The sequence below is a fragment of the Quercus robur genome, chromosome 2 (assembly GCF_932294415.1).
Source record: "Quercus robur chromosome 2, dhQueRobu3.1, whole genome shotgun sequence".
NCBI classification, from domain to species: domain Eukaryota; kingdom Viridiplantae; phylum Streptophyta; class Magnoliopsida; order Fagales; family Fagaceae; genus Quercus; species Quercus robur.
Genome location: NC_065535.1, coordinates 16,894,481 through 16,914,883, shown reverse-complemented (window position 1 = coordinate 16,914,883; position 20,403 = coordinate 16,894,481). Strand labels below are relative to the sequence as shown.

Below are 20,403 nucleotides of genomic sequence, written 5' to 3'. Positions count from 1 at the left end.
GCAGCCGCCATGGATTGCATATTCTGAACGGATGACGTCTGCATGACTGGTGCAGATTGGCGATCACGCTGAGGATCACTTGAAGCGCCTCTGCTTCCCTGACGGCCAGGGCTAGTAGCCCTCGACCTGGTCCTGACCATCCTAACCCTTTTGTCGCGGAAAAGAAAGTCGCAAAACAACCTTCGGTTCCCACAGACGGCGCCAACTAATAATGCTCCAAATCAGTAAGGTAGAATGGCCTGGCTTCGGTGGGCTGTTCAAACGGTTGATGGCCTGCAAGGAAGAAAATGCGATCAAAGAGGAGACCGGTCGAACCCCCTCCGATGGAGAAGTTAGATTTGTAGAGGAATAAGTTCCAAGTGTTTTGGAAATGTGTCTAAGAGAAAAAACTTAACTTTGTCGGGTTCAGACCGGTCCCTTATATAGGGAGCCTGGGGCGGTTATTTGTCCAATAACCTCCCCAGGATTTGCGGAAGCCAACACATCCGGGGTTAACTACTTCAACGGATATAAAAACTATAACCGCCAGTGGGAGTCAACTTATTCAAGTGTTGTGCTATCGTCCATCCGGTGGACTGTTTGGTCGTCCAAGGATATCTGATGGCTGCTCATGGACGACCTTCATGGACGATCATATCATCCATGGGAGACTTAACTTATAGAGTGGCGCTATTGTTTAATGGACGTTTCTCCTTCTTTTGGGTTGACTCTTGGATCAACCTGCGCTGTAGGCTCTGGACGAAACCTTTGGACGAGCTGGAGATGGGATTATTTTCCGCTTCTCTATCAAAGTCCATTAGAAAGCCGATCACCAGAGAGTGACATTTTTGAAGCAAAATATTTGCTCACATTCACACCACTACCACACTTCAAAACCAACATTCTTAGCTCCTCGTCCTCCCTTCCTCCAACCTCAAAAACCATGACTGAGTTGGTCTCTTCCATTGCAGCAAATGTCATTGAGAAGCTAGGGTCCCTTGCTTATCAAGAGATTTCCTTGGCATGGGGCATTGCAAGCGATCTGAAAAAGCTTGAGGACACCATGTCCACCATCCAAGCCGTGCTGCTCGATGCTGAGGAGAAGCAAGCAGAAAACCACCAGCTCAGAGTTTGGCTGGAGCGACTCAAAGCTGTCTTTCATGATGCCGTAGATGTGGTGGATGAATTTGAATGTGAAGATCTACGAAGGCAAGTTGTGAAAACATATGGAAGCACTGGTAGAAAGGTATGCCGTTTCTTTTCATTTTCTAACCCGCTTGCCTTCGGTATTAAAATGGGTCATAGAGTCAAGAAGATCAGAGAGAGGTTAGATTTGATAGCAAAGGATAGAGATCAATTTCATCTTAAGGTGCGACACGATGAGAAGCATATTGTGCACAGGGAGACCCACTCATTTGTTTGTGATTCTGATGTTATTGGGAGGGCTTATGACAAGCAAAAGATAATAGATCTTTTGATGCAACCAGGTGATGATGGTAATGTTTCTGTGATTCCAATAGTTGGAATCGGAGGTATGGGCAAGACTACACTTGCTCAGTCAGTGTATAATGATAAAATGGTAAAAACCAGGTTTTATCCCAGAGTATGGGTCTGTGTGTCAGTGGACTTTAATGTTAAGAAGTTGGCAAAAGAAATCCTTAAGTCTGCAGGTGGTGTTATTAGTGAAAGCATGAGTATGAATGAAGTGCAAGCTAGTTTACAAAGTATTTTAGAGAAAAATAGATTTTTTATCGTTTTGGATGATGTTTGGAATGAGGACCGTAACAAATGGATTGCAATGAAGAATTTGTTAACAGAAGGTGGTCAAGGAAGTAAAATTCTTGTCACTACACGTAGTCAAAAAGTTGCCTCGATGATGGCTTCTGGGCCCTTCCACCACATAAAAGGTATTTCAAAGGATGTTTGTTTGTCCTTGTTATTAAGATGGGCCTTCAATAGAGGAGAGGAGAAACAATATCCCAACCTAGTAGAAATTGGAGAACAAATTGTGAAAAAATGCAAAGGTGTTCCTTTGGCTGTAAGGACTTTAGGAAGCTTACTTTATTCTAAAACAGAGGAAAGTGATTGGATCTCTATAAGGGATAGTGAGATATGGAAACTAGAGCAACAAGAAGAAGACATTTACCCGCATTAAGATTGAGTTATGATCAATTGCCATCGTACTTGAAACAATGTTTTGCTTATTGCTTATTGTATCCAAAAGATTTTAGATATAATAGCTCCTACTTAATTCAGTTGTGGATGGCAAATGGACTTCTCCAAAAGTCCAACAACAGTAATCAAGAGTTGGAAGATATTGGATTACAGTATATAAAAGAGTTATTATCAAGATCTTTCTTTCAAGAAGTTCAGGACCATGGTGTTTTTTTGACATTTAAAATGCATGATTTGTTACATGATCTTTCATTATATGTTGGACAAAATGATTATTGCTTAATTGAAAACACTCACAGCACAAGCAATTTTGAAAAGGCTAGGCACGTGTCAATTTTGGACCATAATTTGGGTGTTGATGCAATGAGAGATTTTTTACACAAGTTGAGTAATAAGTTGCGGACTATTATTTTCTCATGTAAAGAATGCACATATGATGAACACGATTTTATTAATATTAATGAATCCTTGATGGAAACATGCATTTCAAGGTTTAAGTACTTACGGGTGCTAGATCTAAAATTTTCAAGGTTGGAGGTTGTACCAAGCTTAATTAGTACTTTGAAGCATTTGAGATATCTTGACTTACAAGGGAATAAGAAAATCAAGAGATTGCCTAACTCCATTTGCAACCTGCAAAACTTGGAAACTTTGATGCTTGCTGGCTGTGAAGACCTTGAAGAATTACCAAGAGATATAAGAAAGATGATCAGCCTCAGATATTTGTGGATAACCACAAAACAAACGCATTTGCCTGCCAATGGAATTGAGTACATGTGTTCACTTCGAAATTTGGTCTTTATAGGATGTCCCAGACTATTGCATTTTCCTGAAGGGATCCAACGCCTCACTGCCCTTCACAGATTGGAGTTTACATATTGTGAAAGCTTGACGTCTTTGCCACGTGGTATGAAACATCTAACTGCATTGGAAATTTTGGGAATTTGGGATTGTGAAAAGCTTATTTTGATGGAAGGGGATGACTACCCAATGAGGCTTCGAAGACTGACAATCGGTTTCTTGCCAAAACTAGTGTCTCTACCGCAAGGGCTTATACCATCTGCTAATACTTTACAGTTCTTAGCAATTTATGACTGTGGGAACTTGGCGAAATTGCCACAGTGGCCCCCAAATCTCAGTTTACTTCCAAAACTTGACATTTTGAACTGCCCAAAATTATTGTCTCTGCCTAAAAGGATGGATCGCCGCACTGTTCTAAAAGATTAGGTAAGATTTCAAATCTTCCTCATCTTCCACATATGCTCAAATTATCTATCTTAAATGATATTGCTGTTGGTTTTTTTTTTTTTTTTTTTAATGGGCCATACAACTTTGATTGTTTATTGTGATTGACATGACACTACCTTAATGCAACTTAATTTAAATATTTAGGTTTTAAATATTTTTTTCTCATGTCCAAAATGTTATATTGTTCCTTCTCTTTGCATTTTTTTTTTTTTTTTCACACCTTCTTTTTCTCTTTGCCTCTCTTCTACTAAGAAAAATTTGTTGTGACCCCATATGGGTCCATGGGACCTATGCATCACAATAATAGTCTACTTACAAAACTTTAGTACAACTAGGCTCTTTATTATAAAATGGTGAATGAGTCAACTAGGCTCTTTATTAGTAATAGCAGGGAACAGTGTCTCGCTGGTTGTAGTGATGTAAAATTGAATGTTGCTTCTCAAAAAAAAAAAAAAAAAAAGAAAAGAATGTTAGATATTTTTGGTGATTTGTTGAAACTGGAGCATGAGTTTTTAACTACATTTTTAACCACAAATTAGTTTGTTTGTTTGTTTGTTTTTTTTTTTTTTTTTTGATACTACAAATTAGTTTGTTGAACTGTTACGAATGCTGTTACGCCCTAAACTATCTTATCAAAAATAAATAAATAAATAAAAGTGATAGCAGCTGAAATGCAGGTCCGTCGAGCACAAATAAAATAGAATAAAAAGAGAATATATGCCTCAAAAGCTGGGTCCAAAAACTCCAATAAGAAGGCTGGGTCGGTTAGCTTCTTCGTAAATACTAACAACTTGATTCGTGTTTCTCTCTACCCGACCCTCCTTTTCGTGTTGAATTTTTCGAGCTTTCTTTTTCTTTCCTCATTTCTTTATAATAATTAATAAGAAAATAAAAAAAGAATATTCCTTCTCAATTTTTCTTGATCACTGACAGTTCCATCGACCTTCCAAACACGACAACATTTGGTCTTTCAAACAAATTAACTATATAGAGACATACGTTTGTTTTAGTTAAGAACAGAGACAACAACAACAACATAAACCATTAGGCAAAACATAACTACCATATAATATAAGAGCATACATTAAATTAAATGGGCCGCGGGCGCTGGTGGCGCTGGTGGGGTTTGGTTTTAGTGGTGGCGGTGGCGGTGGCGGTGGTTGAAAGCACCGCTTCTCAAAGCAAACAAGACCACCTCGTTTCTCGAATTGCTTTTGGGTCATGCTCCGACCAATCCGACCCTCAGGTTCTCCTTCTCTTTCTCTTTCTGTTTCTTTTTATTTATTCTCCTTCCACTTTCCTATCCACACTCAAACCTATAATCATTATGGCTAATATTATATTGTTTCATCATACTGGATTATTTTTAATCATGTACTTTTATTAGTAATACAATCATTCTGTGTTGTATATGCTAAATCTAATTTATAGTATCTTATAACTATAAATTCATTCATTTGGTACCTAAAGGCCTACTCTAATTGTTATACTACTTAGTTCATAAGCATCCTACGAGACTTTTGTCGGAATATTTTTGACATTGTTAACTTTCTCTGGAAGTGCCATGTATCAAACGCAAGGATCAAGTTACACTCGACTTGGTGTAATTCTAATTGAAGTTATTTACTGTTTGATCTATAAACTCATGTTTTGTGTATAATATTAAAGTTAAAAATAATTGATAATTAAACATTTTATGATGAAATGGTTATTAATTTTCAGCATGGAAAGTATAACAAGGCAGGTGTAACTTGAACTTAACCCAATATGTATGCTTTTTGGTTTAGGGATATAGTTTCATAGATGGCACATGGTTACACAATTTATGTTTCAAATCAGTGATTATTCAACTTGTGTTTGAATGCAGCACATATGGAACGCAATAAACAACTTTGATCCCCAAGTTTTTATTTGGCTTGGTGATAATATTTATGGAGACATCAAGCATCCTTTTAAGCTATTTGGAAAGGAGAGAACACTCGGACCCTGGAAGAACATTCCAAGGTTCACTCCTTCCTCCAAACAGGAAATGGAAGCCAAGTACAAGAAAGCTAAGACTAATCCTGGTTATTCTCGTCTTAGGGAGAACACTAAGGTGCTTCACTCAAAACCTTCTTTCAGTATAATACTTGCTGTGAATTTTGAAGAGATTATATCCTCACAAGTTTCTAGATGAATCTTGCAGAACTGGTGCTTTTAGTTATTCTAATTAATAATTCTAATATTCTGTCTAAGTCGTAATATGTGGGTGCTGTAGGTAATTGGCACATGGGATGACCATGATTATGGATTGAATGATGCAGGAAAAGAATTTAGTGAGAAAATCACCAACCAAGGGCTTCTCCTTGATTTTCTAGATGAACCTCTGGATAGTCCAAGGTGAGGAATATTTGTTTTCATCTATCATGAAATTTCAGTTGTCCACATCAAAATTTTTGCTGTCTCCTCTTTGCTTAATGAACGTTTATCAAATTAGAGTACATCAAATTCTAAGCATTAGTTATATAAATGATTTGAATGGACAATTTAATTACATTGGTTGATGGAATGGTGCTATTAAGAAAACTTACAATTGCTTTAGTATTACAGGCGCAAGCAGGAAGGTGTCTATGCATCATACACATTTGGTCCTGTGAGTAGACAAATCAAGGTATCAAAGTGAATGCTTTCAATTACTTCTTTGCTACTTTCTTTTTCATAGAATTTGGATAGTCTCTGCTGGATGAGGTAAGATAATATAATTGTTATACTTTCTGATATAATGCAACAATCTGCATAGTTCTGTTTGCCTTTTATTTACTCACCATATCCATCAATAAGCCAACAACCAGCTTGCTTCTTAACTGATTTTTTTCCAATATATCTTGTGCTCATTCTGCATTAATAACTTGTCAGGTTATCCTTTTAGATACAAGATACCACAGAGATCCTCTGTTAAGCGATGGAACTTTCTTAGGGAAGTCTCAATGGGCATGGTTAGAAAAAGAGCTGAATGGTCCTGCATCAGCCATTACCATAATTGGATCTTCTGTTCAGGTAGATCTGTAATATATTTCCTATCTATCATGAGGACACGTGTTTGAATGGTTAGATATCGTATATTTATTGATGCATGCTTAGTAGTTTGTTATTAAATCATATGACATGTGTGTTTTCTTTTTCTCAATGTTTAGATTTGTTTGGGAATTATTAAGATGGGTTAAAAATATGTGTGTAACGATAAGAATATGAAAAATTTATGTTAGTTATGGGATAATTTTCTGCGTTCATTCCTTTGAATCCAGAAGTCAAAAGGAAAATTAGGTCCTAATCCACTTGCATTGGACACTTTTTTCTCTTCTTAGTTCTCAGTTCTCACACACTCTCTGAAGTATTGGTAAATTGTGTGCATGAAATATATTCTGACCACTTCGTTTTTCCTCCTCCCCAATTTTTGATGGTCACTAAGGCAGGATTGATATTTTAGTCTAAGTCCAGCAGTCTCTTGGCTTCTGGAACCATGATTTTAATTTTTGGTATTGATTTGAGCAAAGATAGATTCATCAAAGAAGGTACGTGGGTCTTAGATGAAAATGTTGATAAGATGTAGAATGCAATGGCTAGTTAAAAAAAAAGGTGGATAAAGAAGTATTTTGAGGATCTAAATGATGCAGAATAGCACCAACTAAGGAGACTTGGTTGTGGAATGAGAAGGTTCAAGTAGCAGTTAGATTAATGAGAGAAATATAGAAGCCTACCTAGATGTAGAGATAATGCAGCTTATGAAAAGTATAAATGTGGCAAACAATGAAGCAAAAAAGGCTAACTAGGAGACTAGATTTAAGGCTTCTGATGAGGCATATAGTAAGTTGGGGATGAAGGATAGAGAAAATAATATTTATAAACTTGCTAAGGCAAGGGAAATGAAAACAAGAGACTTGAAGTGTGTCAAGTGGTAGTAAAGGACAAGAAGATTAAAGAAAGATGGAAGAGTTATTTTGAGAAACTTTTTAATGGAAGCCATAGAAGAAATTGTAGCAAACTAACTAATCCAATTGAGAATGGAAACTTTAGGTTTACCATTTATTCAAAGAATTAGAATGATTGAGGTAAAATACGCATTGAGGAGGTTGAATATGGGAAAGCCATGCAACCTCATGAAGTCCTTATTGAAGTTTGGAAGTGCTTGGGTGACGTGGGTGTAGGATGGTTGAAAAACATTTTCAAACATATTTGCGTTAACAAAATGCCTTGTGAGAGAGGAAAAGTACGTTAATACAAATTATTGTGGATTAAGCTTATGGGTCATATTATGAAACTTTGGGAGAGAGTTGATTGAACATAGGTTAAGACAAGAAACAACAATATCAGATAATAAATTTGGTTTTATGCTAGGGTGATCTACCATGGAAGCAACTTTTTTAGTTAGACGTCTAAAGGAGAAATATAGTTTTAGCATCTTCATATGATTTTTATTGACCTAGAGAAAGCACATGATAGAATACCTAAAGAGATTATGTCATGGATATTAAAAAATAAAGGTTTTCCTCTAAAGTATGTTAGGGTGATTAAGGATATGCATGACGTAGCTTTAGCTAATGTGATAACAAGTGGATACCTCAAAATTGATTTCCTATCACAATAGATTTGCATCAAGGATCAAAATTAAGACCATATCTCTTTGCATTAATAATGGATGAACTTATTAGAAAAATTCAAGACAAAGTACCTTAGTGTATGCTGTTTGCAGATGATATGGTTTTAGTGGATGAAACTAGAGTCAATACCAAGCTGGAAAACTAGAAACTTGCATTAGAATATAAAGGCTTTAGGTTAAGTAGGTCTAAAACAAAGTACATCGAGTCCAAGTTTTGTAAAGGGGAATTAAAGATGGGATTGTAAAACTTGATGGTTATGAGATACCAAAGAATGAGTGCTTTTGATATCTTGAACTAATAATTCATAATCGGAGAATATTTAAATCATAGAATAAGAGCGAAGTGAATGAAGTAGAAAAGTGCATCAAGAGTATCATGTGATTGTAGAATACCTATTAAATCAAAGAGAAAGTTTTACAAGACTAGAATATGCTATAAGACCAGACATGTTATATGGTACTAAATGTTGGGCTATTAAGAAGCTACATCTTCATAAAAAGAGCATGGCTAAAATGAGAATGTTAAGATAGATTAGTGGAAATACAAGGAGAGGTAAGATACATAATGGAAATTTTCTTTTAAAGATAGGAGTGGCTCCTTTTAATGAAAAGATAAGGGAGAGTCATTTGAAATGATTTGGTCATGTGCATATGAGAGCAATTAATTGACCAATAAAGAAAGTGATTTGATACAAGTCAAGGGAATGAAAAGAGATAAAGGAAGACCTAAATAACACTACTGAAATTGGAAAAAAAAAATACAATTTAATTAAGAAGGCAATAGAGAGTATGATTTTGGATAGGATAGAATGAAAGAGAAAAATGCTCGTGGTCGCCCCCAATTAGTCTGTTGAGAATCTATAGTCGATGCCAAAAGCTTTATAGGATTAAGGTTTTGTTGTTGTTGTAATTCAGCAAGATCTTATTCAATTGTGCAATAAGTGATCACTCAAAGGAAGGTTTTAAAGTGTAATGCACCATGGTGATAGTTTCGTCTAGCACTCTATTCTCTGAAGATTAATAAGCTATTATTACTTTCTACTTCACCTTGTCATGACTCCATTTCTTGCTTAAAATGGTGAAATGGTTTTGTGCATTTTTCTTCTTAATTTTTTCCTTCCAGTTTTGTACAAGTAATGAGTATGTTAATGAACCTTGCTCTTTTGTTATATGCTTCACCCCCTTTGACACCATGTTTGGTGTAAAATTCTATTGCATTTTTAATTTATTTGATGTAGCAATGATGTAATGACCCTGAGTAAATGGTGCCTGCTGATACTATTTTTACAATGCTCTTCCTGGAAAAATCAGTCTACTATTTGGATTTTTCAGCCACATTTCTGTTAACAAGTTCTGTTTTTCTGTAACTTAGCATTATTGTTTCTATATAACTCAGGTTATTTCAAATCATTCGGGAGCAACTGGCCCTTTATTTTTTTTTGAGTGTTGGGGACGTTTCCCTAAGGAGAGAGACCGCCTTTTCAAATTGATTGCAGATAGCAAGGTGATAATTTTTACTCTATGCTCATCCATTCTCTGTACTACATTCAGTTTTCATGTTCTTGAAAAAAACAGCAGGTGTGTTTGCCAGGGTTTTTTTTTTATTCAAATCTTTACATGCCTTTTCTTTTCTCCCTTCCTATCTGGTCTGAGGGTGGAGGATGCTTAATGACATTGATATAATAATCTTCCGCTTGCCAATGGTCTTTGGGCCAAATGGCAAATGCACCCCCCACTAGTATGGGGTGGAGGCCTAGAATGGGGGGGGGGGGGTGGGGTTCAAATCCCCTTAGACACTTTACCTAGCAAAAAAAGAAAAATCTTCCACTTTACAAATTCTTTCTTCTTGTGTAGAGAGATGGAGTCTTCTTCATAAGTGGTGATGTTCATTTTGGAGAAATTGCTCGTTATGACTGTGCTACTGGATATCCACTATATGATATAACATCAAGTGGTCTTACAAAGGCAGTAGAGAAGGCAGTCCCACCACCATTACATCTCATATTAAAGTTTGTGGCATGGTTGACACCTACTACAATGAGAGTCATGGACAGAAACTGCAGAGACAGCTCATGCACATACGGTATGCAATTGTGTGTTATCTGCGCTTTCCTAGCATATGAATTTGCATTTGCTGAGGAAATACGGTTAGCTCTTCAATTGTTTAATCTCTAAGTCATGGAATATTTTTAGGTCAACCAAATTTTGGTGCAATTGAGATAGACTGGGATGCAACTCCAGTGACCTTGAAAATTGAAGTCAGGGATATCAATGGGTTTCCTGTGACTGGTGTTAAGGTTCCATTATTGGAACTGCAAGCAGGAAGTGTAGACCCTGTTGCAGCCACCAAAGCAGGAGAATATCAAAGGCACTGTTCTCTTGAAGTTACTCTACCGTGGCTTGTCAGATATCGCCTGGCTATTCTATTCTATGGTGCTGTTGCTGGTATGTTCATTTTGATACTTGCATCATCTTTGCTCAATGCCTTTTGCATAAAAAATGCACACTAACATCTATTTCATTGCTGCATTAAAACCAGTCAGTGCTTTTTACATGGGTGTGTTTTATAGTATGAAGATGATGCAACAGCCCTAATTTGTTTTTGCCAAGTATTTTGTTAAATAATGAAAAGGAAGGACTATATAGCACACAATAGATGATGCAAAAGTACTAATAACATACAAAACACCAAAATGCTGGTGTCATCTAGTAGTGCACAACCTTGCTCATTTTTATTAAATCTAGATAAATAGCCAAGTTTCCCTCATTTGCCACTGATTGACTTTTTTTACAAAATGATCAGCTTATGAGATGTTGCATGGGGCTTTATTGCAAGTTTAGAGAGACATTCAGAGCAACATCATGTGATAGAGAAATCAGTTTGTTTATTCTCTGGCCAGTGGTTATTAGAATTTGTTTTCGGGGGTGGGGGTAGTTGATGTCAATCGATTGCAATAATATTCATTAATATCTTCATTCTAATTCCTATCCTGATTGCAAAATTTTCATTTATTGTTGCAGTGTTGCTTCTGGCTATGATAGGAATCACTTCTGGGGCTATATCAATCAGCAGGCGATTACTCCACAAATACAAGTGTGATTGACCACTATTTGTGCTACTTTAATGATTTGGTGAACACTTATTCCACTACTCAGAAACTAACTTTGGGGACAATTATTTATAGAATGTATTTATATCAAAGGTCTAGGGAGGCTTTTCTGTTAGATGTAGAATCCTGTTTTATTGATGCATTGTCTTAGTCAGATTTATCGAAATCATTTTTAAGAAAAGCCTTCAGGTACCATGGTAAACACAATATGTACAGTTGCAAGTTGCAACAACTCATTAAATTCTGCTACGAATCTTCAATTGATTTATTCCATGGTAATGAGAATAGTTGCCCAGTGAAATTTATGTGACTTGTGCATGAGCAAGCCAAATATAATGACTTGCTCATCAGTCTTCTACATTATCATTTGTGTTGATGCTTATTTCATTTTATTTTTTGCTAAAAGTATAGATGCATGTTTGGTCTTTCTATTATGTGTATAACGCTAGTTATGAAGGAAAAGTTAAGTGTGCGTGGTCATTTCCGTCTTCATAAGTTTTTATCTTCTTTTTTTCCCTAAATGAAAAAGGTATTAATATTTCTACAAAACGTTCATCTAAAATGTTGTCATATGTATTGCGTGGCAACTACGTTGAAGTGAGATTGTGTTTGTTGGTACTAGATGTTCTAATTTCTAACGTTGAATCAGAATTTTCAACTGTCAGTTACGTAGGAGAAGTGCATATTTGAAGCAGGCAATGGTGCTAGCATCATGTAACGCATTTTACCCATTGGAAGCAAAATGATTTTGGGATTTGAAATTCAGAATGACAAGGGGAGGGTCTTCTTTGTCTGTTGCCATTCTCACATATCTGGTTTGAGGATGGGGTCTGAGTCTGACTTCTGATTCTGAGTTTTGGGAATGTCACAGTGACAGTTCTCAATAGTATGTTGAAGAACTAGAAGGTTTGGTCCAGGACCAGCAAGTACTTCATCTTTAATGGGCTGACAAGACTATGGTATAGAGGAGGATACAGGATACTCCATTTTTCTGTTCAATGTTTGACTCATTCGTGCTTTGAATCAATAAGCAATTATATGCAATTCTTGCAAATGGAAGACGAGAGTGGCAAAGTTGGAAGCTGGATAAAAGGGGTCAACCAAACTAAAGACTTGTTGATTCACTGTCACTGTCTCCTCAAAAATTCAAAGAATCAATGAAGGGTCATTTTAAGAGTTGTTACAAACTATTTCATAATTTCTTTACAATTTTGCCGTGACAAATTGTAAATTATTACTTACCATTTATTCATGGACCCACTGATTTTTTTTCTCCCATCTCTTACACTCTACCTCATAATTGTGGCAAAGAAGAAGTGAAATAGTTTGTGGTACTAAATTTTTTCTTATTTTAATGCTAAAAAGTCCAAATTAGCATAAGCAGCAATAACCATCCTTTTGATTGGTACAGCAGTAGCTTTTTGGTTGGGTATTAGAGCAATACTCTCCTACCTGCTTAAAAAATCTTTAAATTTAGGTCTTGATTCAAATGTGAAATAATTGTGAAATACAATATCACGATACGTGTATCTAGGAAATGGTTGTACTCAAATAAAAAACTTACATTTGTCTCAAATTCATACTAGTTACCATGTAGCATTACCTTAATGGGCAGCAGGTATTACACCGCAATAAAATTGCCTTGTAGCAGTAGCCTTCAACCTTTGTTTGGTGAATGATCTTATGACCAATCTAATGCAACACTTCTTTTTCTATTGAAGCTTCTACTGATCTTGGAAGTGTATATATATGTGTTGGTGAAGTTGAATTCTCATGCGTGAAAAGTATCAGTTGGTACATTTGTACAACTATGTATGTAGAGACAAGCCTGGCAAGAGACTAAGGGGTTCCTGCTGCCCCCCCCTCTTTAAATAAATTCAAATAGTATATATGCACGTAAAAGATTTTATAATTTAAACTCAAAATAAGTAAGTCCACTCAAAAATTATAAATTGGATCAAGGTGCTCTAAAAAAAAGTCAATCTAAGCTTATGTCTTAGGGATGGCAATGGATAGGACAAGTTCAAATTATGGGTAACCTATCCATGCTGTGTCTCCTCTCTAGGGCAAGGGCGGGATAGGTCAAGTTTGGAGTAGGTTAAAGATGATTTACTAATTTTAATGAGAGTAATGGGATAAAGATGAAATATAAAGGGAAATAACAGTTATAACAGTACTAAGAAAGAAAGAGAGACAAGTATTTTGAAAATGATAATAAAATATGTTTAAAACAAATAATTAATAATTAAGATATCTATATAAATGATTAAATTATATATATATATATATATATATATATATATATTCAGGGTGAGCAAAACTCGTCCTCACTTCATCACTTCCTTGGGGTGAGGAAAATCTGCATAGGACGGGGAGGGGCAAGTTACGTTAAGAGTAATGAGGCTTTCTTGCCATCAGCCCACATCTCAATTGTGTTTGTGCATTGCGTCAAACTGGGTGTCATTTTCACCTTTTTTTGAACACCAAAAATTATCTAAATCTGTTGAGGTCTGAAAAAGATCATAGTAAAATAAGCCCAAAAAGAATAAGTTAAGCCCAAAAAGAATAAGTTAAGTCCAGAAGGAAAATTCAAGCTAAGCCCAAAGTAATTATACAGGAGACCCATGAGGGAATAAAAGAAAGGCCCAGAGGATCCCGAAGCCCAGAAAAAAGAAGCATCCAAAAAAAAGAGGACCACGGCAAAGTATAAGAAGCAAGGATCCTCAGGAACCATCAATAGGCGCGGATCCCTTCAGGCACAAAGAAAAAAAGGAAGACTGGGACAGCTCGATAAAAAGAAGACAGAAAAAAAAGAAAACAAGAAACAAAAGCAAAAAAGAACGCGAGCGACCTCTCATGGCACAGACAGAAAAGGCATCGGGGAACCAAGACAGGGAAGAAGAATGATAACAAACGATTTTTAAAAAAGGCAGAACAGGATTTCGCCCAAATAGGAAAGAAAAGGAAAAGTAGAAGGCGCTAGAAATGGGGATGCCGAGAAGGGCATACCTCAGCACGTCCCAAAGAAGATGGCCAACCAGAAGCTTTCAAAAGAATCAGAACTGAGAGAAGGAAAGAATGAGAAGAAACGGAAAAGGGACTTACCGAGACGATGGGGACAGGACATACTCTGTTTGCAAAAGAGCAAAACAAGGGAACCAATGGTTCCCCGGGAAGCCCAGAAAACTCCATTATAAAAGGAGGGGATGGGTTGTGAAGAAAGGGCAGCGAAAAAGTGAGAAAGAAAGAAGAAATTCTCTAGAAAAAGAACTATTAGAAAAAATCAAGAGTGAAGAGAAAATATTAAGGGAAAACAAAATATTGCTTCCCGGTATCCTGTAAAAGCCACTATTGCACATACTCGGATTCAACGAGAATCAAACTTTGCAAGTTTTGAAGGCTGAAATAGTCATTCAAGACTGCAATTTTTGAGCTTGATTGAACCTTGTATCACGTCCTAGTGAGCTTTCTGTAATCAAACAGATAATGTATTAATGAAACTTTGCTTCATATTTCCCAGGATCCCCACAGCACTAATTTTTCATCGCTTAGTTAATCCTGTTTCTTTCCTTCTGAATTTACCTTGTTAATTTTTGGCACTCTACGATATCCTTGTTTGTCATTTTCTTTATATTGTCAGGAGTATTCTCTGCATTTCACTTGATTCTTAAACAGCTCGTTAGCTGCGGTGAGTCAAGGCCCGGTCCACCAAATCCTCCTTTTTCATTTAGGCCTAGGATCCTTGGGCTTGAGTGTCACGAAAAAGGGCACTCTCACAAAATCTTAATTTAGTTCTAATAATGTTTTCGATGAACTTTAGTTCTAAGAGCATTCACATTCGGAATTTACCAAAAATTCTATTTTACTTTCTCAAAAGCTACTTTATCATTTACATCATACCATTTTTCAATACACCTAACATCCCAACTTTTATTTTACCAAACTACATATTAAAATAATATAAAAATATTCTCACTTCTCTCTCACAGAAACCACGCTCATTCAACCACAAGCAAACCCACTGATAACCACAACTCATCGCAACCCACGAATCTTCAGCAAACCTACTGATCAACCATAACTCACAACAACCCACAGATCTCCACCGCTACACGAACCCCATTGGAACCACCACACACAATCTTGCCACGATTCACGCCGACCACCACGCACGACCTCGCTGATCTCCACCGCTACACCCACACACAACTCACGACCTGTCAAACCCGAAACTTAGCTAAACCCATGAACAACCCATCAACAAACCTCCACCCCAAGCCGATCGCCGTGAGACCCATCAACCACCATGAGAGAGACCCATCAACCACGCACCATCCATATTGACCACCAAAATCAAAACCCACTCACCTCTGTCGTGAGTCCGTGACCCACCTTGTCAGAATCCACGTCGTGAGTCCGTGACCCAGCTCGCCACGCACGACCTCGCCATGACCCACATCCATGCCACTAAACCCATGACCCACACCAGATAATACCCACCACTATGAGCTAAAGAGAGATGTGATGAGAGAAAGGAGTTTGGATTGGATTGTTGTGGAGAGAGGGAGAGCAGAAGATTGAGAAGAGACACTGAAACCCTCAATCACCCATCCCCACCACCACGAAAACCCTCCACCACATCAAACCCATCTGCCACCACATCAAACCCTTGATTCAAGGGAAAATAGAGAGAGAAAAAAAATGAAAGGGAAGAGAGGGACGAGAGAGGGGGAGGGCCAAAACGGGAAATTAACCTTAATTTTCAAACATTATAATTAGTAGGCTAAGTTTTCAAACATTATAATTAGTAGGCTAAGTTTTCAAACTATATTTTTTACTAGCATCTTGAGGATAATAGGGTCGATTTTGGACTATAAATCGAGTCTTTAAGGGTCGGTTTTCATGTTCTGATCGGGTCCGAGGTGGCAATTTGTCCACGTGACGACCACCTGGAAATCGAGTGTTAGAAACTCGATTTATATATCGACGTTTAAAGGCTCGATTTGTTCTTGAAATTTCAGCAAGTGTTGGAGTACAAAACACAAACACAGATCAACCAAAACATCCAACCAAATCTACCCCCAACAACCACCTAAAATCCAGATTTAAAAATAAAAAAAATAAATAAAATAAACTCAAAAACCCATCAGATCAGAGAGAGAAACAACCCATCAGATTAGATTCAAATCAGAGAGAGAAGCAACTCATCAGATCAGAGAGAGAAAGACCTGGGTCGCGTTGCGGCGACCTGGGTCGCGTTGCGGCGACCTGGGTCGCGCCGTGGTGACCTGGGTCTTAGGTCGCGCTGCTCTTGGAAGGCTTGATGTTCAGGCCAGACCTCGTTGTCCAAGGCTTGATGTTCTTGGAAGGCGGCTCCTGCTCTGATAGTAGCACCAAGAAATGTTTTGCTGGGTAAAAAAATGTGAGATGATGAAGATAATAATAAGGAATGGAACCATCAGACACGTGCTGGGAATGGGAAATGAGAAAACATTATATAAATCGAGTATCAGAGACTCGATTTCCAGGTAGTCGCCACATGGAAAAAATGTCACATCAGATGTGATCAACTCATGAAAATTGAGTTTTTGAGACTCGATTTATAGGTCCTAAATTGAGCTTCTTAGACTCGAGATGCTAGTAAAAAATATAGTTTGAACACTTAGCCTACTAATTATAATGTTTGAAATTTAAGATTAATTTCCCGTTTTGGCCGAGGAGGAGGGATTGAATGAGTGAACTGAAAAAAAAAGAAAAAAAAAAAAGATGAGTGTGACCGGTGAGAGAGAGGGAGGAATTGATAAAGTAAACAATGAAAATAAATAAAATATTATTATTATTTTTTTTTTTTTACAATTAAGTTACCGTGCAATTCTAAAGGTAAAATTGCACTGTAGCACAATTGTAATTTTTTTTGCAATAGTTGGTTTTTACAAATTCAAGTGTGTGGGGAGTTTTGGACTTTTATGCTAAATTTTTCTTATTCTCAATGTGAATACTCTAATAATGTATTAGACTGTAGGGTTAACTTTTTATTTTTTTTGGAGAAGAACTATTGGGTTAATTAGAAGAGAAAAAGTGATGGCTTTTACCTAGAACTAGAATTTAGGTAAAAGCTTAAAAGGTTAAAGTGAATGCAGTTGGTCTAGGTCCAGGAAGTAGTCAAATGTTGAATGGGCTGCCAAGACCAGAAACAAAATGGTGGTATACCGGCATACGGTATGCGGTATAGACTTGTATACCCCTTACCCACGTTACGCGTTTGACGAGCTTGACTTCTGCTCCAGATGTGAACTGTATTATACAGATTGTATGTGTGCAAATCTGGTTAAACGAGTGTGACATAACAGGACAGGACTATAGTATGGACAAAATACAAAAGACTCGTTGCATTCTTCTCATCAGTCTCCTTTAAAAAAATACACCTTCTTTGTTTTTTTTTTATGGTGTTTAAAAAAATACACTTATAAATCTAAGACTAGAGACAGCTCATAGTTAACACTAAACATCAAAAAGTCCAACTTGGGGAGCCTCAAGCTTCCCCACGTCACTTCTCTTTAATTACCTCCTATCTCCTCTGTACATCTTCATCTCCATTTTCATGGAGATCAAAATGAAGAGGTCTAAATTCTACTACAATTTCTCCCTTTTCTTGTTGGTATTGATGTTGAAACAAAACCCATCAAACGCCCAACAAGCTTATGTGAATAACAAACAGCTCAACTGCTACGAAGACGTGAACATCACAGATGGATTTGAGTGCAACGGCTTCCAATCAAGTTGCCAATCCTACCTCACCTTCCGATCCAACTCACTTTACAATTCTGCAGCCTCCATAGGTTTACTCTTAGGCGCTGAGCCCTCACTCATCTCAGAAATCAACAACTACACCAATTTCCAAACCATCCCCACCAACACCCAGATCATAATCCCAGTCAATTGTTCATGTTCAGGTAAGTATTACCAACACAACAGCACCTACACGTTACAGGACGCCACAGAGACTTATTTTATCGTGTCCAACAACACATACCAAGGCCTGACCACTTGTCAAGCCATGATGAATCAGAACCCATATGGTGATAGGAATTTATCGGTGGGGTTGGATCTAAAGGTACCACTTAGGTGTGCTTGTCCCACAAGTGACCAAAGAGCAAGTGGGTTCAATTACTTGCTCAGTTATATGATCACATGGGGTGATGACTACTCTGCAATTGCCAAATTATTTGATGCGGATGTTCAGAGCATATTGGATGCAAATGAGCTAAAAGCGGATAGCATTATATTTCCATTCACACCTCTTCTTGTTCCATTGAAAAACAAGCCAAGTAAAATTCAGGTCTCACAGCCCACACCTGCTCCAGACTCGCCTCCACAATTACCAACTACTCCCATTGAACACAAATCTTCTACAAAGAAATGGGTATTTGTTGGTGTTGGAATTGGAGCTGGTGTGTTGCTTCTTCTCTCAGCTTTTCTGATTTGGTTCTTTTGTGGGTCTCGAAAGGCTAAGCCACAGCCAATTCCAGTCCCACCTATTAAGAGGCCCCCCCCACAATCACACTCCTACTCTGACCAGAAATCTTGGTCTGTTTCAACTGAAGGTGTTCGTTATGCCATTGAATCCTTAACGGTGTACAAATTCGATGACATTGAAAAAGCCACGGGTTTCTTCGGAGAAGCTAATAAAATCAAAGGCTCTGTCTACCGAGGTTCTTTTAAGGGTGATGATGCGGCTGTTAAGGTCATGAGAGGTGATGTGTCGAATGAGATCAACTTGTTGAAGCGAATCAATCACAGCAACATTATAAGGCTCTCTGGTTTCTGTGTGCATGAGGGAAACACTTACCTTGTTTATGAGTATGCTGAGAATGGTTCTGTTACTGATTGGCTTCACTCGAACAAGTATGAAACTAGTTCTACTTTGACGTGGAAACAGAGGGTTCAGATTGCTTATGATGTGGCCGATGCGCTTAACTACCTTCACAACTATACAAACCCACCTTATGTCCACAAGAACTTGAAGACAAGTAACATTCTACTGGATGGAAACTTGAGAGGCAAGGTATCGAATTTCGGGTTGGCGAGAACGCTGGAGAATGAGGATGAAGGAGGGTTCCAATTGACAAGACATGTGGTGGGTACTCATGGTTACATGGCACCTGAGTACATTGAGAATGGAGTGATTACTCCAAAACTTGATGTTTTTGCATTTGGGGTTGTTATGTTAGAGCTCTTATCTGGAAAGGAAGCCACCGCTGGTGACAGGGATGGTGGAGGAGAGGAATTGCTATCTGCATCAATAAGAGTGGTGCTTGAAGGAGACAATGTCAGAGAGAAACTGCGTGGCTTTATTGATCCTTCTCTTAGGCATAAGTATCCTCTGGATTTAGCATTTTCCATGGCTCAGCTGGCTAAAAACTGTGTTGCTCATGATATCAACTCCCGCCCTGCCATACCTGAAGTTTTCATGACTCTGTCCAAGATTTTCTCTTCCTCATTGGACTGGGATCCATCCGACGAGCTTCAACGTTCCAGCTCACTTACTCAGACTTACGCCAGATAAGATGGTACAACATATATAAGATGTTTGCTACTAGAGATTATGAAATGCATTATAGACTTGTATAGTAGTAGTATTAGCAACAATAATCATTATTGTGGTTGGACTCAAGCTCCACAATATGATCCTATCATGTGTTTTTTTTTATAATCTATCATGTGTTTGTTCTCTCGCTGAGTGTATCCAGCATTTTGCAGTTCAATCAAGTTCAATATCAGTATCATGCTTTACTCTTCAAAAATGTCCAATCAAATTATTATTAAGTTATTAAGTGTCAAATCTTTCATTCCAAATGTGAGATTCAATTACTCGCATTAACATTCTGCACAGATATTTTTCCATTTTGATGCATCTGTTATATCCATATACATCCTGCCTTGCATTTGTGGAAAAATAAGCTTCAATTTTCATAGAGTAATGCTACAAACACAATAAACAGATTTTTTTTTTTCATTAAGATGACAAATTATAATTGATTTTGAGCCCACTACTAAATCATTTTGTTGTCTATCATTGACAAATTTCCACCTCAATAGTTGTGAAAATTTTGCATGTAGACTCATTGCTAAACAATGTCTTGTTGCTTGATTTTTTTTGGAAAAAAAAAAAGAAAAAAAGAAAAAGAAGACAAGACTTACATTTATATGGGAATTTCATGAACTAATAAAAATCCTGATAAGCATGACCAGAAA

At 37.3% G+C, this 20,403-nt stretch overlaps 2 protein-coding genes across 3 annotated transcripts; both read left to right on the top strand.

Annotated features, from left to right (window-relative positions):
* Window positions 1–795: 795 nt before the first annotated feature.
* Window positions 796–11,449, top strand: LOC126712675 (uncharacterized). Of its 2 annotated transcripts, XM_050412109.1 has the most exons (9): window positions 4,173–4,648; window positions 5,270–5,497; window positions 5,660–5,781; window positions 5,992–6,052; window positions 6,298–6,438; window positions 9,435–9,542; window positions 9,893–10,121; window positions 10,232–10,483; window positions 11,060–11,449. In XM_050412109.1, the coding sequence occupies exons 1-9, from the start codon at window positions 4,496–4,498 to the stop codon at window positions 11,140–11,142; spliced, it is 1,377 nt and encodes a 458-aa protein (XP_050268066.1). In that variant the 5' UTR covers window positions 4,173–4,495; the 3' UTR covers window positions 11,143–11,449. The 2 variants fall into 2 exon arrangements, 1 of the variants encoding a protein (XP_050268066.1); XR_007651144.1 differs by lacking the exons at window positions 4,173–4,648; window positions 5,660–5,781; window positions 5,992–6,052; ... (3 more) ...; window positions 10,232–10,483; window positions 11,060–11,449 and adding an exon at window positions 796–3,381 and having other exon boundaries at window positions 5,270–5,397.
* Window positions 11,450–17,640: 6,191 nt separating this feature from the next.
* On the top strand, window positions 17,641–19,952 carry LOC126712674 (protein LYK5). The gene has a single exon (XM_050412108.1). The coding sequence runs from the start codon at window positions 17,750–17,752 to the stop codon at window positions 19,712–19,714; it is 1,965 nt and encodes a 654-aa protein (XP_050268065.1). The 5' UTR covers window positions 17,641–17,749; the 3' UTR covers window positions 19,715–19,952.
* Window positions 19,953–20,403: the final 451 nt, after the last annotated feature.